The sequence below is a fragment of the Panthera tigris genome, chromosome D3 (genome assembly GCF_018350195.1).
Source record: "Panthera tigris isolate Pti1 chromosome D3, P.tigris_Pti1_mat1.1, whole genome shotgun sequence".
Taxonomy (NCBI): domain Eukaryota; kingdom Metazoa; phylum Chordata; class Mammalia; order Carnivora; family Felidae; genus Panthera; species Panthera tigris.
Genome location: NC_056671.1, coordinates 23,872,676 through 23,900,047, shown reverse-complemented (window position 1 = coordinate 23,900,047; position 27,372 = coordinate 23,872,676). Strand labels below are relative to the sequence as shown.

Here is a 27,372-nt window from a genome sequence, read left to right as displayed (position 1 = left end):
GTTATTTCCTTGCTATGTTATGGGCCCTTGCCTGGACAAAATATTTTCTTTTCTTTCTGTCCTTTCCTCTATCTAAAATTCACTCCTTAGCTATTAAGGTTCAATAATGCTATTGTTTGCTGTATCTTTCCTTCTTTCTTTCCTTTTTCTTTCTTTTCTTTCGTCCTTCATTAATAATTCAGTGAAAAAGCCATTCATCAGGTCCAAGCAAGGAGAGTAGCCTGGCAAGGTCAGGGCTTTTGTGAGGCAGGTGGCTTAGAAAGGCAATTGACCTAACATGATGGAGTGATTGGTTGCTTGCAAAAGGATTGAGCATACAAGTTAACATATTGAAGATAATGGGAGCCAGGTTCCTCACTATTGGCAAAGGGAGCCAGAGAAAACCAAAATAAAGCCTAGACTGTCAGATGGGGATTGAAGTTATTAGTATATATTTTATGGTTTTGATATATATAGAGAGAGCTATGGAAATAAATATAAACATGTTAGTAGGTCTGTGTGTGTATGTATATACATATATATTCCTTATCTCTGTCCACTGAGAGGACCTCGAACAGTGACACAGTGATAGCACAGAGCACACTTAGTCCTCAGATCTTGGTTTCTAGATATTGTTCTCCATTACATCAAAACTAGGACTCCTTGGGGTGCCTGGGTGCCTCAGTCAGTTAAGCGTCTGACTCTTGATTTTGGCTCAGGTCGTGATCCCAGGGTCATCAGATCGAGCCCCATGTCAGGCTCTGTGCTGAGCATGGAACCTGCTTAAGATTCTTTATTGTTTGCGCGCTCTCTCTCTCTCTCTCTCTCTCTCTCTCCCTCTCTCTCTCTCTCCCTCTCTCTCTCTCTCCCCCCTCCCTCTAAACAACAACAACAACAAAACAAAAAATAAATTAAAACAAGAACTAGGGTTGCTTGGAGAAAATTGCTAATTCTAGAGCTGATCCTGAGAAAGTGCAAGAGGGGTCTGAAGCATGTTGTACAAGAAAGTAAGGAGGGGCCCCTGGGTGGCTCAGTTGGTGAAGCATCCAAATTCAGCTCAGGTCATGATCTCATGGTTCATGAGTTCAAGTCCCGCCTTGGGCCCTCTGCTGTCAGCGCAGAGCCCACTTCAGATCCTCAGTCCACCTCTCTCTCTGCCCCTCCTCTGCTTTCTCTCTCTCTCAAAAATAAACATAAAAGAAAAAAAAAGTAAGGAGTTATAGGGCTAGTCAAAAGGTCACAGAAACCAACTGGAAGGGTCTCCATGGTCCAAATCTAACATACATTGAGCTTCAAAACAAATAATTATAATAATAAATATACCTCATGGAATAAAATAAGAATCCACAAATCCACACTGATATACATAAGTAAACAAATGAGGAGAAGAAAGGCATTTTCTTATAGAGAATGGCAGCTAAGAAATGTAGATTATATGACAGAATTAGAAAATTCTCCATTTGGCAACCGTCATAGTAATAATTAATTCAGAGAACAAATATCAGGGTTTGCAGATATCCCATGACTTTATCTACTACTGGGTGAAAGTTGCATGAGGAACAGGGTATTTACATAGCCTCAAAGATTGCCCCACAAAATACTCTAAAGGGAAAACAAGTAATTCTGCTGTGGAGAGAACTGGCATATACTCCTTACTCAAGTGATCAAAGTTAGTATCACCAGTTATAGGGAAACTAAACATTCTATCCCACCTGACCTATCAAGAGCATAACATCGCTTTGGTGATATTTCTGCCCAAAATTCATGATATGAATCTAATCATGATGAAACGTTAGGCAAATCTGAAACAAGGGACATTCTGCAAGATGACTAGCCTCTGTTCTTCAAAACTGTCAAAGTCACAACGGTCAAAAAAGGACTGACAAACTGTTCTTAATGGGAGCATTAAACTAAAGAGACCTGACAACTAAGTACATCTGTGATCCTGGATTAGGTCCTTTTCTACAAAGGATATCATTCAGGCAGTTGCCGACTTGAATGTAGATTTCTAAGTAAAAGTGATAAGGAAGTTCTTTGTATTATTATTATAACTGTTCTGTAGGTTTGAAACTATTTCAGAATAAAAATACAGCCAAAGTACTTGAGAAAACACAACACCCATTAATGATAAAAGTCATCAGCAAACAAGGAATAGAATGGAACTTCCTCAACTGATTAAGAGCAGCTATCGAGAAATCTAAAGCTAACATTATATTCAGTGGTAAAAGGTTCAGTGCTTTCTACTTAATAAAATCAGGGAAAAATAGCGATGCCCATTCTCACCTCTTTTTTTTTCTTTTTTCTTTTTTCTTTTTTCTTTTTTCTTTTTTCTTTTTTCTTTTTTAATGCTTATTTATTTTTGAGAGAGCACAAGAGCACAGGGGAGGGGCAGAAAAGGAGTGCAGGGACAGAGGATCCAAAGTGGTCTCTGTGCTGACAGCAGAGGACCCAATGCAGGGCTTGAACTCATGAACCATGAGATCATGACCTGACCTGAAGTCAGACGCTTAACTGAGCGATCCAGGTGCCCGCCCCCCACACATCTTCTTTTTAACACAGTACTAGCGATCCTTGCCAATGAAATAAAGCAAGAAAAAGAAAAGGCATGTAGGTTGGAAAGGAGGAAATAATTTTTTTTAATTTATGGACAACATGATCATGTATGTAGACAATTATACATAAGAGCTATTACAAATAATAAGTTATCCAAGTTGCACATTACAAGGCCATATACAAAAGTCAGTTGCGTTTCTATGTACCAGCAGTGAACAGTTGGAAAATAAAAATTTTAAATTCCATTTACAATAGCATAAATAACTTCAGAATTAACAAATGATATTAAAGACCTATATACCAAATACTACATAATATTGCAAGAGTAAATTAAAGAAGACATAAATAACTATAAAGACAGACATTGTTCGGGGCGCCTGGGTGGCGCAGTCGGTTGAGCGTCCGACTTCAGCCAGGTCACGATCTCGCGGTCCGTGAGTTCGAGCCCCGCGTCGGGCTCTGGGCTGATGGCTCGGAGCCTGGAGTCTGCTTCCGATTCTGTGTCTCCCTCTCTCTCTGACCCTCCCCCGTTCATGCTCTGTCTCTCTCTGTCCCAAAAATAAATAAAAAACGTTGAAAAAAAAATATGTATAAAAAAAGACAGACATTGTTCATGGATTAGAAGACTCAATATTGTTAAAATGTCAATTTTTCCCAGATCTATAGATTCAATGCAATCCCAGTCAAAATCATAGTGTTTTGTTTTGGGTTTTTTTTGTTTTTCGTTTTTTGTTTTTTTTTTTTTTTTTAGGAACGCCTGGGTGGCTCAGTTGGTTAAGCGTCCAACTTTGGCTCAGGTCATGATCTCACAGTTAGTGAGTTCGAGCCCCGTGTCAGGCTCTGTGCTGACAGCTCAGAGCCTGGAGCCTGCTTTGGATTCTGTGTCTCTCTCTCTCTCTGCCCCTCCTGCTTGCACTCTGTCTGTCTCTCTTTCTCTCTCAAAAATAAATAAACATTAAAAAAAATTAAAATTATAGTTTTTTTTTAATTTGTCAAGCTGATCTTAAAATTACATGGAAAGGCAGAGTACATAGAATAACTAAAATAATTTTTAAAAAGGTCAACTTTTAAGGCCTAATCCTGCCTGATCTTAAGACTTTCTAGAAAGCTGTAGTAATGAAGAGAGTAGTATTGGCATGAGAATAGTCATATAGATCAGGAGTTAGCAGACAGTGGTATGTAGACTGAATTCTACTACCTACTTACTTTTGTAAATAAAGTTTAATGAAACACAGCCATGCCCATTGTCTATGCCTGTTTTCATGCTCTAATAGCAAAGTTAAGTAGTTGAGAAAAAACTGTATGGCCCTCAAAGCCAGAAATGTTTACTATCTGACTTTTTATGAAAGAAAAAGGTTTTCAACTCCTGCTATAGGTATCAGTGAAACCAAATAGAGTCCAGAAATAGACTTGCACTTACATGAACAGTTGATTTTCAACAGAGATAAAGGATAGTCTTTCAACAAATAGTTCTGGAGGGGTGCCTGGATGGCTCAGTCGGTTAAGCATCTGACTCTTGATTTCGGCTCAGATCATGACCTCACCATTGTGAGACTGAGCCTCATGTCGGGCTCTGCCCTGGGCATGGAGACTGCTTAAGATTCTCTCTCTCTCTCTCTCTCTCTCTCTCTCTCTCTCTGCCCCTCCCCCACTTGCATGCATCTGCTGTCTTGCTCTCAAAAAAAAAAAAAAGTTCTGGAGAAAAACAGGAGCTTTTCATGAAGAAAAATGAATCTCTATGTTCAAATCATACCAAAGACCAAAGTTAACTTTAAATTATACTACTGAGAAAAGAGCTATGGTACTAGCATAAGGATGGATATATAGACCAATGGAATTTAAGTTAAGGTCCAGAAATAAGCCCACACATTAATTTATGGTCAGTTGAGTTTTTAAAGGGTGCCAAGATCATTCGATGGGGAAGAATAATCTTTTCAACACATAGTGTTGGGACAATTGGATAGCCACATGGAAAAGAATGAACCTCACTCTTTATATAAAAATTAACTAAAAATGAGCCAAAGACCTAAATGTAATTAGATCTAGCTTTAGAAGGAGCTCTTGGGGGTGTCTGGGTGACTTAGTTGAGCGTCCAACTTGATTTTGGCTTAGGTCATGTCATGATCTCAGGGTCATGGGATCGAGCCGTGCGTCAGGCTCTGCACTGGGCGTAGAGCCTATCTGGGATTCTCTCTTTCTCGTTCTGCTCCTCTCCCCTGCTCACGCTCTCTCTCTCTAATTAAAAAATAAATAAAAAGTAATAGAAGGAACTCTTAGAAGGAAACATAAGTATAAATATTCATGACTTTAGTATTAGGCAATGGTTTTTTAGTTATGATAACAAAAGCACAGGCAACCAAAGAAAAAGTAAATTGGGCTTCATCAAAATTTACAACTTTTGTGTGTCAGGAACACTACTGACACTATTAAGAAAATGAAAAAACAACTTACAGAATGGGAGAAAATATTTGTGCATCATTTATCTGAATAAGGATTTAATGTCCAAAATATGTAAAGATCTCTTATAAGTTGACAATAAAAGGACAACTCAATTAAAAAATAGGCAAATGATTTAAATAGACATTCCTCTATAGAAGACATACAAATGGCCAAGAAGCACATGAAAATGTGCTCATATCATTAGTCTTTAGGGAAATGCAAATCAAAAGCGTAATGAAATAATACATCACACAAGAAATAACCTTGAATGGTTGTAGTTAAAAAAAATTTTTTTTGAGGACAAAAACAAGCATTGGTGAGGATGTGGAGAAATTGGAACCCTCATACATTGCTGGTGGAAATGTAAAATAGTACAGCTGCTATGGAAAACAGTTTGGCAGTTTCTCAAAAAGTTAAACATAACCTCATAACCCAGCAATTCCTCTCCTATACGTAAACCCAAGAGAATTGAAAACTTAAGTTCACACAAAACCTTGTACATGAGTGTTCATAGCAGCATTATTATAAACTCAGTGTCCATTAACTGATGAACAGATGAATAAACTGTGGTATATCCATACTGTGGAATACTACTCAGCAACAAAAAGAAGATACAGTAAGATATACTGATACACACAACAATATGGATGAATTGCTAAAACGCTATGCTAATTAAGAGAAGTTAAACACAAAAGACTACATGCTCAACTCAAGATGGATCTTAGGTCTAATTAAAATGTAAAATGATAAAACTTGAGGAAACGAGGGGAGAAAATGTTCATGACCAGGGTTTACCTGGGTTTAGGCAGAAAGTTCTTAGGTGTGACAGCAAAAGCATGATCCATAAAAGAAAAAAATGGGTAAATTTTACTTTGGACTTCACTGAAATTAAAAATGTTTTGCTCTGTGAAAGACATTTTTAAAAGCATGAAAAGATAAGCCATAGTCTGGAAGAAAATATTTGCAAATCATATATACAGCAAAGGACTTATATGCAGAATGCATACACAAACTCTAAAAACTCATAGTAAAAAAAAACCCAATTTTTAAAAATGGGCAAAAGACTTGAACAGATACTTCACCAAAGACGATATAGAAATGGCAAATAAACACATGAAAAGACATTCAACATCATTAACCACTAGGGTAATGCAGAAGAAACCCACTACACATCTATTAGAATGGCTAAAATAAAATATACTGACAATAACATGTGTTGACAAGGATATGGGGTAACTAGGACTCATACATTGTTGTTGCAAATGTAAAATGATACAATCTCTCTGGAAAACATTTTGGTAGTTTCTTATAAACGTACACTTACCATATAACCCAGGATCCCTATTCCTAGGTATTTACTCTGGAGAAATGGAAGTTTACGCTCACATAAAACTATACACAAATGTCTATAGCAACTCAATCCATAATCATGAAAAACTAGAAACAACCCAATGGATTAACAAACAGCAGTATATCTATGCACTGGACTACTTACTACTCAGCCGTAAAAAGGAGTGAACTACTGATACATGTGTCAGTTTGGATGAATCTCAAAGATGTTGTGCTGAGTGGAAAGCCAGTCTCAAAAGGTTGCATACTATATGATTCTATTTATGTGATATCTTAGTCCATTCTGGCTGCCGTACCAAACTTACCATAGACTGGGTAAACAAACATTTATTTCTCATAGTTCTGGAGGCTAGAAGTAGAAGATCAAGCTTGTTGGCAGATTTGGTGTTTGGTGAGATATCGTCTCCCGGTTCAGAGATGGCCATCTTCTTGCTGTGTCCTCACATGGCAGAAGGGCCTTGGGAGCTCTGTGGGGTCTCTTTTATAAGAGCACTAATCCCATTCATGAGGGTCTGTGCTCTCATGACCCAATCACCTACCAAAGGCCCTACCTCCAAATACTATCATAGTGGGAGTTAGGATTTCAACGTGTGACTTTTGGAGGGACGTAAACATTCAGTCTTAGCGTGCAATATTCTTGAAAAAGCAAAACCATAGTAACAGCAAACTTGTAGGTAGCTGCCAAGGTTTGTTTATAGGAGGGAGAACTATAAAGTGGCAGGTTCAGGATAGGAAAGTTGTTGGGGGTGGCGTGCCTGTTCTGTATCCTGATTGTTGCGATTGCACAGATCTATACATGGGTTAAAATTTACAGAACTACATACCATATAAATAGTTTTACCATATGGTAATAAATAAAATGAAAAGTTTTAATGGGGCCTGTAATGACTTTGCGGGGGAGAGTAGCCGGAAAGCACCTACCACCTGGCACATAGTAAACATTCAATAAAATGTTTAGCTGTTATTATTAATGTTTCAAGTTTGTGAGATTCCCCACACACACTAGCCCTAAAACTCACTTAAAAACCGTAGAGATACAAGCATTAAAAGGGATGCTCACCAAAGGGGAAACATAGTTGTATACAGTATGTAATGAGTACTGAGGGAATGGAGTGAGGGAGGAGCCAGAGGGTGAGGCTGGGGGCTCCTTCAGGCCGCCTGACACCCCAGACTGACATTTACCGAGTGCTGTTTCTCTGCTGTGGCAGTTTGCTGGGATGGAGTCAGGCTATGCTTGCTTCTGTGGAAACAATCCTGATTACTGGAAGTACGGGGAGGCAGCCAGCACCGAGTGCAACAGCGTCTGCTTCGGGGATCACACCCAGCCCTGTGGCGGTGACGGCAGGATCATCCTCTTTGATAGTGAGTATGCCCTGTGCCCGTTGCTGCCCAAGACACAGGAACCCTTGTGCCAGAGGAACCACCTGCCCAGCCTCCCTCCCTCCCTTCCATTCATTCATTTATTCATTCACATGGCAATACTTACTAAGCGCCTCCTGCAGGCCAGGCCCTGACCAGACCCTGGGGATACAACACTGACCAGGAAGACTCAGCCCCTGCCCTCTAGAAGGGAGGACAGACATTTAACAGTAATTAATTACGGTTGTGCCATGTGCTTGGAAGAGATGAGGCCTATCGTGGGGTACTTCGGCAACCTAGAAAAGATGACCTTTGCCACGTAATGTAGACACCGGTATAGCTGTTCAGTCTCAGCCTTAAGGTCCTCTTATTTTAATTGTTTGGTTTCCAAGCCCTTTAATGTCTTCCTTGGCATTTGGGATCTTATTGTGATGCAGCCGAGAAGAGAACATATGCTTCAAGTTGTCTTTCCAGGGCTGATACTGAGTGTGCCCTGACCGGCCTCCTCTCTGACCCGCCACATCTGTGAGATGCTGCCTGGGGGTAGGGTGTGCTATGGATGGGGTATAGATCTGGGGCCTTGACCTCTCCTGCACCTTATTCTAACCTCTGGGCTACCTGATCCCTCATCACAACCCCCCGCATCCACTCGGTGGTAATGAGACTTTGTGAGAGCTAGAGTACCAATGTCGCTCCAGATTTTAAATGGTAGAAGGCACACTGTCACAAGTGAGGCAGACAAAAGGAAAGGCTTGAGGTCACTAAGATACACTATAGAGTCTATGGTGTCTTTGTTAGGCGTGAGGCTTGAGTGGATGTACTCCTACCATCTCAACCCGAAGAGCAACTCAGCTTTAAGCAGAAATGTCATGTGGTGTATTCGTTTCCTAGGGCTGCTATGACAAATGATCACAACTCAGGAGGATTCAAACAACAGAAATTTATTCTCTCATAGTTTGGGAGGCTAGAAGTTCAAAAGCAAGGTTTTGTCAGGGTCATGCTCCAGGGAAGACTTCCTTTGCCTCTTCCAAGCTTCTGGTCACTGTTGGCGGTCCTTGGCATTCCTTGGTTTGTAGCTGCATCACTGTAATCTCTACATCCTCCTTCACATGGCCATTTTCTCTCTGTCTGTCCGTGCCTCTCTGTCTCTCTGTATCTCCTCATAAGGGCGCTAGTCATTGGATTTAGGGCCCACTGTCATCTAGTGTGGCCTTATTTAACTTGATTACATATGTAGAGACCCTTTTTCCAAATAAGGGCACATTCATAGTTATCAGGCATGGTAGGACACAATCCAGCTACTACATATGGTGTATGTATGTACATATGGGGTGTAAAGCCCCCCCAAGTTTATAACTGAGCCTTTCACAGGTTATAGCTTAGATATTGTCAGAAGTGTGTGCTTGGGCAGAGGACGAGAGAAGGATTGGCAAGCGGAACTCATGTGGTCAACTGTTGGTCTTTTTGGTTGAGTGTGCCTGCTGGAGACTGCCAGTGGCTCCCTATACCTCCTGTTAAGTCAAGACAAATATGGGGCACCTGGGTGGCTCAGTCGGTTGAGTCCGACTGTGGCCCAGGTCATAATCTCACGATTCATGAGTTCAAGCCCCGCACTGGGCTCTCTGCTGTCAGCGCAGAGCCCATTTCAGATCCTCTGCCCCTCTCCCTCCCACTCTCTCTCTCTCAAAAGTAAACAAACAAACAAACAAACAAACAAAAAAGACAAATACTCAGTTTAGTACCCCTGTTAAAGCTAAAGACTGAAACTTGGCTAATGTTTAAGAATGGTTGGCAAATAATCTGTTCTGCACATCTATTTAGGTTTTCACTACCAAAGTCCATTATTATAAAATCCTCTGCTTTGACACCCTAGCCCAGGAGAGTATGTTTACTGAGCTTACAAATTGCCTGGTCTACTCTTAAGTGACAAAAGAAAGGAAATAAACACTGAGTACGTAGAGTGGGTGTTAAGGCTTTACATAAATTATAAATTTACATAAATTAGGTCCTTCTGGCAGCCGTCTAAGACAGGCATTATTACCATCACTTTCTTTTTACAGAAGAGAGTTCTAGGACATGGAAAGGGTAAATATCTTGCCAGGACTTATACCACCAGCAAGCCGTAGGATTACACAGTAAACAGAAAGAAAGCAGGGTATGTGGGTTTGCTACCTGTTTTTCTATTTTAAACAGAATATGGTGTTAATTTTTTTTTACTGGAGAATAGATGGTGGTGAGCATATGGAGAAATTGGAACACACATTCCTTGCTGGTGGAAATGTTAAATGGTGCAGCTGCTGTGGAAAACAGTCTGGCAGTTCCTCAAACGTGAAGCAGAATTACCTTATGACCCAGCAATTCCACTCCTACATATATACCCAAGGGAGTTGAAAACATATGTTCACACAAAAACTACTCCCTGAGTGTTCATGGCAACAGTGTTCACAATAGCCCCAAAGTGGCACCAACCCAAATGTCCATCAGCAGAAGAGTGGCTCAACAAAGTATGCTATATGCACATAATGGAATATTATTCAGCCACAAAAAGGAGTGAATTACTGATACGTGCTATACTGTGGATGAACCTTGAAAACATTGTGCTAAGTGAAAGAAACCACACATGTTGGGCCACATATTTTATGATTCCACTTATAGGCAAATCCATACAGACAGAAGACAGATTAGTGGTCACCGAGGGAGGAGAGGGGAGGGATGGGAAGTGACCACTTAGTGAATATAGGTTTTCTTGTTGGGGTGATGAAAATGTTCTGGAATTAGATAATATCAGTGGCTGTACAATACTGTGAATATTATACCACTGAATTGTACACTTTAAAATTGTTTGGGGTGCCTGGGTGGCTCAGTCGGTTAAGCGTCCGACTTAAGCCCAGGTCATGATCTCACAGTTAGTGAGTTCGAGCCCCGTGTCAGGCTCTGTGCTGACAGCTCGGGGCCTGGAGCCTGCTTGGGATTCTGTGTCTCCCTCTCTCTGCTCCTCCCCTGCTCATGCTTGCACTCTGTCTCTGTCAAAAATAAACTTAAAAAAAAAATTTTTTTTAATAAAATAAAATAAAATTGTTAAAATGGTTGATTATATATAAATTAAAAAACAGAATGTTTTTACATGGTAATATTTCATTTCGCACATTTTGATTGGGTGTCTGCTGTGTGACAAATAGAATTACGTTTTCTTTAGTACAGTGCCTGTACTGGAGGTGTCAAATGGAAATAATGTGGCTTAAAGTCAGTCATCTGGGAGATAGAGCTGGGTCTCACACAAAGGTGCAGTGAGATGAATTAATTATAATGAAAATAATGGCTGTCTCTTGAGCACTCGCTGTGTGCCAGCCTTGATTCCAGGTTCTTTTGTTTATGTTATTTAACCCTCACAACAGCCCTGCCGATAAGGAAACTGTGGCTCAAAAGATAAAATAATTTGTCCAAGTGAATAAGAGCCAAATTCCGAACTCAAACCCAGGTTTGCCACAATTTTTCTTTCTCTATTTGCAGCAACTAGAATCCCTTTTATTAACAACAATAAAATAGGTCATGATAGCAGATCCAGTTTAATGCTTTAAAAGCATGTGAATAGAGTGTGCCTGGTGGCTCTGATTATTATCAAACCGGCCCCTTCTGCAGCCGTCCAGAAGCTGCCCTCTCTGGCTTCCATTGCTTCAGGGACTGACAGGGTTGGCCTTCTGAGAAGCTGCCTGCTCCAGTCTCCAGAGGCCCTGATGCGTGTTGACCGGCAGGGACCCCTGACCATAGCCAGCTCCAATAACTCCCACTCCTCAGCTCTGCAAAGAAAGGTACAAAATGCAGCCCTGTAGAAATAATCTCTGAAGTTTCCTTGCTAGAGGGGAAAGTGGTCTAAATAGCTCAAGTATTACCTCATAGAAGTCTTTATGATGCATTGGATAAAGCTGAGCATTTTGGAGATGGTGACTACAGACTGTCCCATAATTTGGGAGGACAAAGATGTCTCTTTAAAAAGATCGGACGGGCGCCTGGGTGGCTCAGTCAGTTGAGAATCCGACTTTGGCACAGGTCATGATCTCACAGTCTGTGAGTTCGAGCCCCGCATCAGGCTCTGTGCTGACAGCTCGGAGCCTGGAGCCTGTTTCAGATTCTGTGTCTCCCTCTCTCTCTGCCCCTCACCCGCTCATGCTCGCTCTCTCTCTCTCTCTCTCTCTCTCTCTGTCAAAAATAAATGAACATTAAAATAAATTTTTTTTTTTAAAGATTGGAGAAAGGGACCAGGTGATGGTTTCCCAGCGTATCAGGCTCTGCTACCAGTGTGGCCGGAACCCAGGTCCTAGTCAGAATGTCAGTGGGTACCTCTTGTTCTCCGCTCTGGGCTCCTCAGCTCTAGTGGCTCTTAGGCTGTGTTTGCACTTCAGGAGAGGGACTATGGAGGCTGCTGTCTGCTCTGTCATCATTGCCACATCAAGTAATTTGCCGTAGGCTGTCTGTCTGACTGATTTTCCAGCAAACTCTCCTGAGCTTCAGGAGGTTGCTGAAGTAGGCTGGATACTGTGTGTAAATGCAGCACTAACAGAAGATTCAGAGCTCCTGCTGCCCCTAGGACTCAATTTTATTGAATTATCAGAACCAAATAAAAGATCAGAGAGGCTGGAGTGCCTGGATGGCTCAGTTGGTTAAGCTCTCGACTCTTGATTTCAGCTCAGATCATGATCTCAAGGTTCATGAGATCGAGCTCCGTGGAGGGCTCTACAGTGACAGTGCAGAGCCTGTTTGGGATTCCCTCTCTCTCTCTCTCTCTATCTCTGTCTCTCTCTCTCTGCCTCTCCCCGTCTCGGGCCTCTCTCTCTCTCTCAAAATAAATTAAAAACATTAAAACATGAAACAATATTTAAAACATTACAAAGGAAGAAAGAAAGAAAGAAAGAGAAAGAAAAGAAAGAAAAGGAAGGAAGGAAGGAAGGAAGGAAGGAAGGAAGGAAGGAAGGAAGAGAGACAAAGAAAGAAAGAAAGAAAGAAAGAAAGAAAGAAAGAAAGAAAGAAAGAAAGAGAAAAGGAAGGAAGGAAGGAAGGAAGGAAGAGAGAGAGAGAAAGAAAGAAAGAAAGAAAGAAAGAAAGAAAGAAAGAAAGAAAGAAAGAAAGAAAACGAAAGAGAAAAAGGTCAGAGAGGCAGGAGTCAAGAGTAGGCTACAGAGGCTGCCCAGGCTGGCTTCTTGGGTACCTCTCAGCTTCTAGACACTGAAAAGACAGGGGAGTCGTGGATTGGCTCCTACTCTGTAACATTAGTTGAGCACATATAGCTTTATAGGGCACTTCACTGTATTTGCTTTTCATGCATTCCCTCCCTTAATTACAATACTGTTGAAGCAGATACTATTATCCTTATCTGCCTGAGGAGAAAATTGAGGGTCATAAAAGTTCAGTAGCTTGCCCAAGGTCCCACGGATGGAGATACTTCCCTCCCTCATAGAACTTCTGTTTCAGTGGAAAGAGAAGAGATTAATGGTGAAAAATATTGAGGGCCTAAGGTCCAGTAAAATCTGACCACTAAGATTGCATTAGTAATATTATTTCATAGACTCCAAGACACTATCAGTTGTGAGATGCAACATCATTTTACATATCACTGAGGGGAAAAAAATTCTTCCAATTAAACAGTGACATGCCTTGATTGACAGATACCTTCCACTTTTAAAGATTAAAATGTTCCCCCTAGAACTGATGGAATACGGTAATACTCTTTTCCTTTTCTGGGTCCAGTGGAATCTGATTCATGGCTAGGACCCATGTGGTTAGGGTTTATTTCCTTCGACATGTCCAGCATCGTTCGCGTCTAGAAGCGGACCACTCGGCTGCATCTGGGGGAGGCTGGCTGTTCCCAGCTAATGCCTGAAGTCTATTTCTGAAGAAACTGACTTAGCTAATACCGAGGCTGGCTGGAGATGCTAAATCAAAGAAGGTAGGAAGACACTGGCATTCTGCCACTGGAGGTTTTGCCCAGGGCTATTCCAGGGCCTCCACCTGCTCAGGTTGTATGTGTCAGGCCAATCTCCCCTTCAAAAATAAGATTTGACTATGTTCCTGAGTTTCAAGTTTCCTGTTGAATTATCACTGAATTTTAGTAATCTATCATAGATGTCATGTGTCTGCTCTCAAAATTGCTGAACTGAGTCTGCTGTTTGCATGGCACACATCTGGAAATCAAAAGTACTAAGTTTAAGGTCTGCCTTTTGGTGTTGAAATATCAGTTTAAACTGAACACTTTATTCTTTACAAATAATAATAGTAGTATAGCTAATGCTGAGCTTACACTATGTGCCAGGTCCTGTACTAAACACTTTACATAGATCAACTCCTTTTAATTCTTATAAAACCCACGAGGGAGAAACTATTATTATTTTCATTGGTATGGATAAGGAAACTGAGGTATCTAGTTTCTTGTGCAAATTCACAGGATGTGGGAAAGTCAGGATGATTACAGGAAATCTTTTTCTACAGCTTCCCTTTTTAAAAATTTTGGGTTTATGAGGTGTAATTTAGATACAGTAAAAATCGCCCTTCTAGTTGTACAGTTTGATAAGATTTGACAAACAAATACACAGTCAAGATATAGAACATTTTCATCACCTCAAAAAGATCTCTTGTCCCTTTTGTGCTCGGTCTTTTTTCCGCCCCCAGCCCTTAGCGACCACAGATCTGTATTCCATCTGCATAGTTCTGTCTTTTGAAGAATGTCATATAAATGGAATCATATAGTATGTAACCATTTATGTCTGTCTTCTTAGTGTACTGCTTTTGAGATTCACCCATGATTGTTTCTGTAGCTCCTTTTTATTGCTAAGAAGCATGCCTTTATACAAATCTATCACAATTTGTTCATCCATTTACCCATTGATAAACATTGGTCTGTCTATGATAAAGATGCTGTGAAGCTGCTCTTCACCTAAATGTACAGGTGTTTGTGTGAGCATGCGCTTTCATTTCTCTCGGGTAAATACCCAGAAGTAGGATTTCTGGGTCATATGCTAAGTGCGTATTTGGCATTATAAGACACTACCAACTGTTTTCCAAACTGGCCATTCTGACAAACAATACGTGAGACTTCTTAGTTGCTCCTCATCCTCTCCTGCCCTTTGTATAGTCTTTTGTTTTGTTTTGTTTTGTTTTGTTTTTAGAGTTAGCCATTCTAGCAGGTACACAGTGGTAACTCATGTTTTTAAAAAAATTTTTTTAGTGTTTGTTTATTTTTGAGAGAGAGAGACAGCACAAGCAGAGGAGGGGCAGAGAGAGAGAGGGAGACACAGAATTTAAAGAAGGCTCCAGGTTCTGAGCTGTCAGCACAGAGCCTGATGTGGGACTTGAACTCACAAACCGTGATATCATGACCTGAGCCGAAGTCATACGTTTAACCGACTGAGCCACCCAGGTGCCTCAACTCATTATGGTTTTAATTTGCATTTCTGTAATTACCAACAATGGTGAACATCTTTTCATGTTCTTATTTGCCATCTGGTATATTCTTTTGGCCAAAAGAAGTTCCTTTAGCATTTTCTCTAATGCAGGTCTGCTGTCAGTGGCTTCTCTCAACTTTTGTTTGAGAAAACCTTATTTCACCTTCATTTTAGAAAAATGTTTTTGCTGGATATTGAATTCTATGCTGAGAGGTTGTTTTTTTTTTCTTTATGTATCTCAAAAATGCTCCCTTGCCTTGTGACTTGCACAGTTTCTAGTGATGTTGGCTCTTTGTTCCCCGTACGTAATCTTTTCCCTTCTCTGCCTGCTTTCTGGAATTTATGTTTGTTTTTGGTTTTCAGCATTCGACTATGATGTATCTAGATGTGTTTTTTTGTTTGTTTTGTTTGTTTTTGATTTTTGTTTTTAAATTGGTTTGCTTGTTATTTGCCTAGATTCCTAGATCACCTATCATTGACTTTGGAGCATTCTTAGCCATTATCTCTTCAAATATTTCTTCTGCCCCCTTCTCTTTTTCTTCTCTTTCTAGAACTCCAGTTGTTAGATCATTTGATATTGTTCCACAGCTACTGGAGGCTCCATTCTATTTTCAGTTTTTTTCCTCACTTCTTTTTTTCCTCTGTTTTTCATTTCAGATAATTTCTATTGACCTATCTTCAAATTTATTGATTCTTTCCTTAGCTGTGTGTAGTCTGTTTATAAGTCCATCAAAGGAATTCTTCATCTCTGATATTGTTTCATTTATAACATTTATATGTGACTCTTTTTTTAGTTACCATATCTTTACTGGAATTTCCAATCTGGCCAGGGATGTTGCCCATCTTTTCTACTAGATCTTTTTTGTATTAATCATGTGGCCCCTGGCTGATAGTTCTATAACATCTGCATCATTATTGAGTCTGATCCTGTAGATTGTTTTATCGCTTGACCATGAGTCTTTTTTTTTCCACTTCTTTCCTTCCTTGCTTGCTTGTTTTATATGTGTGTTGTCATATTTTATTGAATGCCATACATTATGTGTAGAAGAACAGTAGAGACTGAGTATATAGAATAGTATATAGTATATAGACTGACTGTATAGTATATAGAATATATACTATATAGAATTCTATATATAGTATACAGAAATGGGAAGGCCTGTTTAGTGTGGGGATTGAGCCATTATATCAGTAGTTGAGCTGGGTTTGGGTATTATTGTTTCTGTCTTTACCCTGAGTGTGCATCAGTCTTCAAATTCTTCCAGCGATAGGCTGCTGTTGTCTTGTGGCTTAGTGTGGAGCCTGGGATACCAGTGGGTTTTGGGTTTTTGGGGTTTTTTTCAGTGTTTCTGTTCCTTCCTCAGATTTGAGTAGCTTCTACATACCTTTGCCACAGAAGGGATCTTTCTTTACCCTCTTTCCCCTCCCTCAATGGCAGACTGCTGTTGCTTATTACTTGGTGCTATGCTAGTGGTGAGCTGAGGGGGTTCCTGCCCTCCTACTTCATACATAGTCTTAGGACATTACTGGGCCTCAGAGGTGGGGCCTTTTCAGCATTCCCACACACCCCCTCTCTTGCCAGCAGTCAAACACTGCCTTGTTTGAATCCCATCTCTCAGGGGCAGCAGACCTCTGCTTTGCATTGGTGCAGGATCTGGGGGCTCAAGGCAGCCGGGGGCTGATGCCTTTGCCTCTGCTTTTCCCTCAGAAGCAGTGGGTCTTTGCCTGGTTACTCTGGCAGAAAGGAGGGAGTTTCCTGTTCCCTCCACTGAGGCAAACAGGTTTTGCTTCTGCCCCTCCAGTGGCCCTGGGAGCAAGAGGGTTTGCAGCAGCTTGAGGCTTTTGCCTCTTTTGAGAGGAGGGTCTAAGAAGCTGGCAATGTTTCACACCTGTCCGCCAACAGCAGTGATCATTCCTGTACAAGTGCCACCAAGGGGGACTCTGGCCTCCTTCCCTACCCCAGTCATTCTTGTGGGCACTGGGTGAGGGTCTGCTCAGAACTGCTTGCAAGTGAGTGCAGATTCCCACCGTGTCTGGGGCCCCTGCTCATTCTAGACTGAGAGGCTAGCCCACGCTCAACATTTTAGCTCCTTTCATCTTACTTGCTTTTTTTTTTTTTTTTTTTTTTGGTGGTCACCTCTTCCTCTCATGCCCTGTTAAAAATGAAATACTTTGGGGCACCTGGGTGGCTCAGTCGGTTAAGCATCTGACTTCAGCTCAGGTCACGATCTCACAGTCTGTGAGTTCGAGCCCCACGTTGGGCTGTGTGCTGGCAGCTCAGAGCCTGGAGCCTGCTTTGGATTCTGTGTCTTCCTCTCTCTCTGCCCCTCCCCCGCTCACACTGTGTCTGTCTGTCTGTCTCTCTCACACACAAATAAACATTAAAAAAAAATTTAAAAAAAAAATGAAACACTTTGTGTGCCCCAACTCTCCTCAGAAGGACTTCTTACTTTTTAGAGGTCACTTCTCTTGGTGGTCTTGACACTTCAGCTTTCTGATGGTATAAGGAAGAGTTTTGAGCTTTTTCTCGTTGTCCGGATGGGAGCAGCATTCTCTTACTGCTTTCTACATACTGAAGGGAAGTGGGACTCCCCCTAAGCCTGCTTTTTAAATCCTAGTCGTACACTCCATCTCAGGGACTTTCATTTCCAGGATCTCATTTACACTTCACTCATTCAGATACAGTGAAGTGGTTGTATCCCCTTCCGAGAATTCGCCAACCCCAAAGGGGAGTCCAGAGAAACCAAATGTGCTTAGTACAGAGTAATCAGAACCGAGTATTTCCCCTGTGCAGAAAGTCACATCTTGGGCCGGTTTTCTCCTGCTTGATAAATGTGTGGACCCTCACGTGAGCATTGCACCCCTAAGGTATCAGGAGTGCCCGAGCAGCTGTAAAGCCCTTCTCTTTTTACGACTTTAGTTCATCAAGTGCCTGCCCTGCCAAAGAGGCCCCAGCATATTCATGTGCTTCGTCTCATCTGTCCTCACGCATCCGTGTGATACAGGAACAGGTGGTGGTCTCTCCATCCTCCAAACGAGAGAGGCAGAGTTCTAGAAGTGAAGTGCAGCCCCCGGGATCACATCGCCCAGCTGGTCCCGAACCTAGACTCTCTGACTCCAGTCCTGCCCCCACGTAGGCCGAGCCTCTGTGCTCACTGTGCTGTGTGCTAATTCTAAAGTCTCCTGGGCAAAAAAAAAAAGAACAACCAAAACCCTCTAAAGTCATTTGTTCAGGGTTTAAGCGATTCATTCTGTGATTTGATCCTGAAACCTAAGACAGTCTGGTCTTGTAGACAAAAAACAATGTCCCAAACTGGATCACATTAGTTAGGAAGAGTTTTGTTTGTAACTGTGGCTGAGCCCCAGGCTGAGGGCCAGTGTCCTTGTGTCTTCCACAGCTCTCGTTGGTGCCTGCGGCGGGAACTACTCGGCCATGACCGCAGTGGTCTATTCCCCTGACTTTCCCGATACCTACGCCACGGGGAGGGTCTGCTACTGGACCATCCGGGTTCCAGGAGCCTCTCACATCCACTTCAACTTCACCTTGTTCGACATCAGGGATTCCGCAGACATGGTGGAGCTGCTGGACGGCTACACCCACCGTGTCCTGGTCCGTTTCAATGGGAGGAACCGCCCACCTCTGTCCTTTAACGTCTCTCTGGATTTTATCATTTTGTATTTCTTCTCTGATCGCATCAATCAAGCCCAGGGATTTGCTGTCTTATACCAAGGTAACCCTTCCCGGCCTTCTTCGGGGCCCTCCAGGCTGTGCCTCACGCTCCGCTTGCACACTGTGGTGACCTGAGGGCCCCGGTCAGGTCTTACTGGGGCTGTGAGTCAGGAGCTACAGGCTCAATTTGCAGGTTTTCCCACCTCCTATTTCAAAATTTGTGTACACTTCATGATACAGGAAAGAGGCAACACCTGTCAATTTTGCTACTTTAGTTGTTTGGATGACAATTTTCATGTCAGGGTTGAAAGAAGAACTGAAAGAAAGAGCTGAGACTGATAGAATTAGGAGGCTTTAAAAAGGTCATTTGGTCCATCCTCCTGCCTTTCAATATCCTAACCAATCCCAAAAGACTAGTTTCCCATCTTTCTTTAAACCCTCCTAAGGGACACCTGCCTGGCTCCGTCAGAAGTACATGCAACTCTTGATCTCAGAGTCATGAGTTGGAGCCCTTTGTTGAGTGTAGAGATTACTAAAAAAAAAAATAAATAAATGTAGCTTTAAAAAGAAAATGAACCACAGGAAAAGCCCAATATAACTTTTAAAAAAGCCTTCCTAAGGTGGAGCCCCATTCTCTGACTCTGATGTGTACACGCATATGCCAGGCACATCTCTTTGCCAGCACGCAAGAAACACAAGGGTGTCTGCGACCTGGTCGTTGTCCTGGATGCCGAGGGCGTCAGGAACAGATCAATCAGTGTGTGCTACAGGAACTCAGAGGGAGGAGGCATCTCCTCAGGTGGGACAGTCTTGAGAACAGGTAGGATTTGGGTGAATAGTTAGGAAGAGGGTGCCATCGCTGCAGAGGTGCAAGGAAAACAAGAAAGCATGCTCAGGTGTCCTCAAAGAGACCAGTCAAATAGTAGGAGTTGACAGCTCCTTCCTTCTGTGACTTTCTGGGCCAGAGCCTGACAGGTTCTGCTTTGGGGCTAGTGGGGTCAGTGGAGAGAATTACGCGCAGAGGTGAACTAGAAAAAAACCCGCCTTCTCATAGCCAGTATTTTCTCCTCTGAAGTTCTCCGTTGTCTGTATCAGCATTCTTCTCACTTAATTCCTTTGATCTTCCAGCCGTCAAGGAAGAGCTGCCACAGGAGAGGCCCACTGCCAACCAGACACTGGCTGAGGTGATCACGGAGCAAGCCAACCTCAGCGTCAGTGCAGCCCGGTCCTCCAAAGTCCTCTATGTCATCACCACCAGCCCTAGCCACCCACCCCAGACTGTCCCAGGTAGCAGTTCCCAGATACCACCAAAGGGGATGGAAGCCACGGGGCTTGAGGGCAGTGCTTTTGGCAGTTAGAGAAAGAGCACTCTTCTGAGGCGGGTTGTGGGTACTGGCTCTGTGACGGTCCTGGCCTTTGAGGGACATTCTCTCATTAGCTTGATTCCTTGGTCCTTAGGAGAAAGTGCTCCCCTCCAAAGATCCAGCATGAGTGTCTTCGTACATTGTGATTAATCAGCTAATCCATCACTTTCTCACTTGGAGAATATCCTTCTGGAGCTCCAAGTTGTTGCTCGCTAAATTCACTGGCATTTACAAGAGCTCCATTCATTCATTCATTCATTCATTCAAAAGATATGTAAGCGCTTCAGTGGTGCCAGGCGCTGTTGTAGGCAGTCAACATCCCTGCCCTCCTATGGCCTGTAAGTGCAAAGAGAGAGACAAGAAGCAAAATAACAGGTCAGATAGTGACAAGAGCTGTGAAGAAAAGTTATGCAGGAGAGAGACAGTGGCTAACTTGGTTGGGGCATACTCTGTATTCTCTTCTGCCAGGGAAGGTGGAGCCTTTATGAGCTGGAAGACGTGCCAAGTACCTACCGTTAGTAGTTATCCAGCCTAGGTGTTTTCCCCTGCAGACCCCCTTAGAAGGTTAGGGAGGAGAGTCCATCCAGTGCTTGCTCTGCGTTGTTTGTTTTTATATCCCGGTAGGATTTCACGGGTCACACATCTCATTCCTCAGATAAGGAAACTGATGCCCAAAGAGTTTATGTAACTCATCTGTGTTTGCACAGTGATTCCAGTGGTAAAGACACAGTGTATATCACTCCTTTCAACTCCCAAGTTGAATGCACTCTGGCCCACACTGCCTGCTTCTCTCCAAGAGGGAGCTCGAGAGCAAGGCGAGGTGCTCAGAAGGCCCGGGGCTCCTTGCCAGCCCAGCTCTCCGCTGTGTTTGGTGGCTGCCCCCACCTACAGAGGGCTCCTCAGCCACACCTGCATTTCTGAGCTACCAGTGTTCATTTGTGGCTTCCAACAGACCTCCTTCTGAAAACTGAGCTCAAACGGGTCCAATAAGCCCTGTCTTTTATATTTGCAGGATGGACAGTATATGGCCTGGCAACCCTTCTCATCCTTACAGTCACGGCCATTGTAGCAAAGATACTTCTGCATGTCACATTCAAGTGAGTATGATAGAAAGTTGCCTGATTCCGGGAAGGGAAGGCTCTGAACTCCTTTTATGCTGCGCTTCATTTGTCTGGGAGCAATTGTAATATCAGAACATGATTCCAAAGCCCTTAGTCCTAAGGCAACATAAGTCAGTACACATTCCTCATTCTCTGTAAAGTGAAATGTACAACTGGACAAATCTCACTGAGGTTTGAGGGATCGTGTTTGCTCCTGATTCAAGGGATATGATTTCAAGGAGGATTGAAACAGTCTGGGCATAAAAAGCAACAATTTCCAATTTTTGGCTTGTGCTGACCCCTTAAAAAAATCTTCACATAAGAGCAAAGATTTCTAAAACACTCTCACTCATATTTCCTAATGCCTTCTAGAAATTAGGAAACATCCTTAGGAGGAGAATCCTAATATTTTATTATGTATTGCTTCATAATTATTTAAAAACAATTACTTAAGAGATCCTTCCGTTCTGACCAATAAGGAAAAAAATATTTCCTTCCCTTACTTTGCTACTTGGGTTTAACAGTTCCGACTTCCAGGAAAGGAGGCAATTATTCATGCTACTGATGTTTGTGTACTTACAGAGAAGAGCTCTGACTTTTGCTAGACTCTGTCTTTCCTGTAGCTCCCAGGCCAGGCTTGCTCCTTTTTTCCCCCACCGGTTTTATTGAGCTATAACTGATATACAGGCTCTATTTCAAGGCCTTTCCTGACCATTGGTGTCTTATAAAAGCCACCCTTGTCCTGACCTTCTCACTTGCCCTCCACCACAGAAGTTTTGATATGCTGGCTCCTCCACTGCTTTGTGAAGGCTGCCCTTGCAGGCCTCTGTACCCTGTACCTCACATTTTTCAGTGGAAACAATGTCTTTTTTAATGTTTACTGAGTTCACTCTCATATATAATAAGAGATATAATATAATTTGTATATAATTTATATATAATATTATATATATGCATATATATACATGTCTATATCTATATCTATCTCTATATCTATATCTATACATATCTTTTTTGTAAGTCGCAATTCACATGGTCTGGGAAAGCCTCTCAGGTGCAGCAAGAGAGCAGGAGGCTTTCTGTAGGGCCCAGCACTCTGCCACACACCCAGGCCCTAAAGCACATGTCTGACTCCCTTGTGACACTGGGGTCCCTCTGCAGCTTCCCTAGCAGGCAGCCCTGGGGGCTGACATGGGGACAAGGGCACGTGTTGGCAATAAGGCAGGACCTGCTTCAGAGATTTTGGCTTTCTCTTGTTTTAACTAGGTGGGCTTCCAGATAAATATCATTGAAGAAATGTTCTATTTAAAAAAGAAAAAGAAAAAGAGAGAGAGAAGGAAAGGAAAGAAAGGAAAGAGAGAAAGACAGAAAGAAAGAAAGAAAGAAAGAAAGAAAGAAAGAAAGAAAGAAAGAAAGAAAGAAAGAAAGAAAGAATGAATTTGAAAACTCATAATGTCTCAGGCCAGCCCCTTCCAGATTTGAATAGCTCTTCCAGTTAGAAAGTTCTTTGTTATATGAGCTGGAATCTGTGCTGCTGCATTTCCATCCCACGGGACACATTTCATTCACACAATAGGCCTTCAGACCTCCAACAGGCATCTGTTAGGTCTTTCCTGAGGCCTCACCTCACTCATTGTCCCATTTCGAAAGTACAGGTATCTCAGGAGACAGTAAGTTGTTTTGGGTGCTTTGTCGTGTTCTTCTTGAAATATTAAGTTGTTTTTGTTTGACAGATCCCATCGTGTTCCTGCTTCAAGGGACCTTAGGGATTGTCGTCAGCCAGGGACGTCGGGGGAAATCTGGACCATTTTTTATGAGCCTTCTACTTCGATTTCCATCTTTAAGAAGAAGCTTAAGGGTCAGAGTCAACAAGATGACCGTAATCCTCTTGTGAGTGACTAAAAGCTCCCTTCGCCATGCCCAGGACACGAGGTCCCTCTGAGATCAAGGCCACTGGGGACCCGTGGTTTCCTCTGAGCGACTCTCCCTGCCTCTCCCTTGGCCTCTCTGTCAGCCTCGGCAGGAACGCCATCCTACGAACCGAACCGGGAAGGGACACCTTGCTGCAGGGGCAGGCGTAGCCTGGACTCGCCCTGCTTCATCACTGCACTTAGGAGAGAGACTCAAGGTCCCGGGGTCTGGGCCTTCCCTGTACCTCTGTCTCTCTCATCTAGGAATGGGGGTGTCAGGACAGAGGGGCTGTGATGGCAGAGATGGTTGTGTCTAGCACTGGGCTCAGGTACCGTCTAGACAACGGTAGGGTGGTGGGTAGGTGTAGTGTATGCTGAGTCTTGCTTGCTTCTTCTCTGTTTTGTCCTCACAAATCGCTTTCTCCTGGTCTTTATGGTTTAAGACAGGGAGAATTCTGAGGTTCTCTTGGGGACTGGCTTGGTCCTGTACTCCTGGGCATTAGCACCCCAAAGCATAAAGAGGGCCTGTGCTCTGTGCTAACTCTGGGGCCTAGCTCGTTGGGTGCTGAATGAGGATGGGCCTCCTCCAACCTGGGAGAGCCTGGGAATTGACCCCAAATCACGTCAAACGTGCCACCTGCCACACACGGGCTTCTCTCTACAGCTTCTTTCCTTGGCCTGGTGATCAGCAGAGCAAGCCTGCAGACGGTTGTATAAAACATCCATGTCGGCTCTACGGAAAGCTTTTATAGGTGCTCAGTGACTCATTGTATTAGATGACCTGACCTTGCCCCTGAGCAGCTCACGGTCCTGTGGAACTTGAGCCAGGCCCCGTCTCTCTGCGATTCTCTCAGTTCAGTATGGGGCTTAGCCTTTAGACAGCATTAAGTGCGACCCAGGCGCCAGCAGTCCCTCCTTTGAGCGTCCCTCGTCTTAAGATGAAAAAACAGCAGGCAGCCTGCGCTCTCTGAGGCCCTCTCTGTCCCTTCTTATGGGGACAGAGGGCAGTTCTGGAAAAGCTCAGTGGGCAGGGAGAGGGCTCTTGCCCCTGGCCTCGCACTACCCAGACCTTCAGATGGGGAAGGGAGTTGCTGGGAGTGGCATGAGGGCTGAGAGAGGGAGGCTTTGGGGGCCGGAGACCCTCCGAAGGTAGGCCTCCTAAGATTGACGGGTGCAGCTGCAGTGGCTGCCGGTTGAGAGCAAGAGCCTTCTCCAGCTTAGAAGTCCCCCGCATCCGTCCAAAAGTAGGCTTTGTCAGCAGCAGCTGAGAAGAGCAGCCCATGCCTCTGAGGGCCAGGCCTGGGCGATTGTCAGAGCGTGACTCTCCCAGCGGCACCTGGGCCTCTGGCCTCACAGTTCTCTCTTCGGAGCACTTTGCCCACCTCCCTCAAATCCCTAAGCTACTGCCTGCTGTGGCCTTTCCTGGGGTTCCGCCATGCTGGCAACCCATCTGTGTACCTGGCTGCTCCCAGAAAGGCCGAGGACCGTGTGGGGCCAGCTGGGAGGTGTCTGCAGGGCGACATGACACCCGGCAACCAGGGGAGATGTTGGGACCCGGCCAGCATAGGGGCACGAGAAGGGGGGAATGGGGCAGTGTGTCCACAGGAGGGCAGGGGCGCTGCCCCAGGTACCGGGTCAGGCCTGTGGCAGGCACGGAGCTGCTCGATGCTGTCTTCACACTTTGATCTGGAAAGGATAATTACCCGGGAGCAGCTGTCCACAGGCCTCTGGGTCTGCAGGGAGAGGCCTGTCCCACACAACTGGAAATACACTGACATGTGCAGTCTCCCCTCTAAGCTATTCCCGGCTGTCGCGGAATCTCCTCTGAACCAAGTGTCAGGTGTATGCAGTCACAAAGGGCCCTGTGCCCTGAATAGATCCACTGATAGCACAAAGGGAATGTGGAATTTAGCCCCCGGAGGGGGTTGCCTGGCCAAACGGCAGTTGTTCAGCTGCCTAGGGCTTCCTGTGGCCGTTGGCCTTTGGGGCATCCCATGGGCCCTGCCACCCACCCTGCCCACCTTACACAGCCAGTGTGTTGTCTGAGTCTGCAGCTGGAGCAGCCCGTTCGGAGTCCCAGGAAGTGCTGGTGACGCCCCAGTGACCTCCTTCCTGCTGGTCCTGGCACAGCCCATTGCCAGCAGGATCAACTTACTGTCCAGGGAGCAGCCCCAGGAAACCCAAACCAGCCTCAGGACAGCGCTGGGGGAGAGGCCATAAATTGTCCCAGGCTGAACCTCCATAAACACCTCAGCCTCAGCCCTGGCCCTGGTTGGAACCTGTCAGCAACACCCCACAGAGGGTCCCCTGTGGCTAAGTAAATACCTGAGAAATAAATTGTCCCAGAGGAAGTGAGGGATGCTTCCAGGAGCACGGTAGGAGGCCTATACTTGATCTGGAAAGATCTGTACTTTGGAGAGAAAGTGGAGATAGGAGGGGTTGAAAAGCATGCCCCTGAGAAAGGATCACATGCAGATTATGCAAGAGGAAGGGGAGGGGCTTTGGGGACCACCATGGCTGCTGCTTTAAAAGCATCCTGCCCAGACCCTGTGCCTGAGGTGATAGAGGGAAGGAGGAAGAGGCTGTAACAGGGCCTCTGGGCCTGTGTGCCCTCCTCACCCCTTTACTGCGGGACCAGGGAGGGAGCTCTGCCGGTAGCTGATCTTGAGGCCTCCGTGGTAAATGCACCGCAGCCAGTTGTGAACCTGATCTCTGGTCTCTTAGCCGCCTTTCACAGTGTCCTTGGCCCCTCTGGAAGGCACATGGCGCCCCATGTTCTTCCCCAAGTGTCCAATTACTTGCAGAACAGAGGAGGTGTAGGCATGAACCCCAGGTGTCTCCTCCACATCCCCTTTGTCAGGACAGGGTTGAGGCCTCTTTCTGGGCGTGAGCAAGGTAACCAGGCTGCTGTGACTTCTTCAGTGTGTGGGTTCTGGCTCAAGACTCCCATCGGCCAGAAACCCACAAAGATCAAAGCACTAACAAGTACAGCTGTTCTGGCCCTCAGGCCAAACCCATACAACCCTACCCACTCGCCCCATTGTCAGCCCAGGGCAGGAGCTGGCCTGACCCCCTCAGGATCCCACGAGGCCGTCTTGACGCACCAGCAGGGCTCGTAGGCCATCGCCAAGCCCCGTGCATCCTGGGCACTTGATCTTCACGAGCACTTATCAGTGGATGGCCTCCGAGACCCCGTCTCCCTTGTCTGATGAGGCCATCCAGGTCTCCCAGAGCCCAGCCAGCTCCCCACCCCACAGCCCAGTCAACCCCCACCCTCTTGGGTTTCGGATCTCCTGTTTGGTGTTTGATGTCTGCTTTTGTTACTACCTTGGGAACTTTTAACTTCGTGATTGTTTCCTCTGGTGTCTTTGTTTACCTTCCTCACTGTTCTACCTCCTGGCCAGGTCTCTCAGCTTAGCTGCCCTGGCGCGGGGTATTTCTTAAACCTTCCAGCTGCAGCTGCCTCCCCTCAGACTGGACAGCTCAGGGGTGACAAGGGGCCTCACCTGCTGCCTGCAGACCCCAGCAGAGCCCATGTCACAGGCTTCTGTCTTGCCAAGTCAAACATACTCAACAAGGCAGAAGTGGGGAGTGGAGGAAAGTCTGAGGTAAATCTGCTTCAGAAAGGATGTGTCTTCAGGAGCACACAGTGGGGGACCCTTTCCCTTCCCGCACAGGGAGCTGCCATTTTGGGGTTCACGCAGCGTCAAGACCTGCCCACATCCAGACTCACCTTCCCGCAGGGATCTTGACTCTGGATGACAAGGCTTTATTTGTAAATATGCTCTTAATATGCAACTTTGAGAATAAAATAGAAACATCATGTATTTTAAAATATAAGATGAAGTGTGACGCACTGTATACAATTTAATATATATTTTTAGGATTTTGTTATTTAAGAAAATGGAATGTAATGGTACTTAACTTTTACAAAAGAGAGAAAAATGTTATTTTTACTGTCTGGAGAAAATAAATATTCTCACTGTTGTAGAAACAGCGATGGGCCCCCTAGCATGTCGTTTTTACAGGGGCGCCCCCAGCACCTTGGAACGAGGCGGGTGGCCCTGCTGACAGACTGTGTGCTCTTCCGAGGTCCACGCAAATGCCAGGCCTCACCGTTTGCTCAGTTTCTCCTGTTAGTGGTTCCAGATTTCTTCAGGTGTCATCATAGCTTTGACCCACAGTGGATCTTCAGCCAGCCAGACCTGACGGAGT

General features: G+C 44.4%; 1 protein-coding gene across 2 annotated transcripts in view; it reads left to right on the top strand.

Annotated features, from left to right (window-relative positions):
• The window catches only part of KREMEN1 (kringle containing transmembrane protein 1), a 72,873-nt gene extending 45,718 nt beyond the window's left edge, over positions 1-27,155 (top strand). Inside the window, exons 5-9 of one of the 2 annotated variants that reach the window (XM_042961764.1) lie at positions 7,530-7,683; positions 18,512-18,844; positions 19,912-20,070; positions 21,160-21,244; positions 22,981-27,155. In XM_042961764.1, coding sequence (XP_042817698.1) covers positions 7,530-7,683; positions 18,512-18,844; positions 19,912-20,070; positions 21,160-21,244; positions 22,981-23,149 — 900 coding nt within the window. In that variant the 3' untranslated portion in view covers positions 23,150-27,155. Of the gene's footprint in view, positions 1-7,529; positions 7,684-18,511; positions 18,845-19,911; positions 20,074-21,159; positions 21,245-22,980 lie in introns of both variants that reach the window. The other variant, XM_042961763.1, reaches the window with a different exon arrangement.
• Positions 27,156-27,372: the final 217 nt, after the last annotated feature.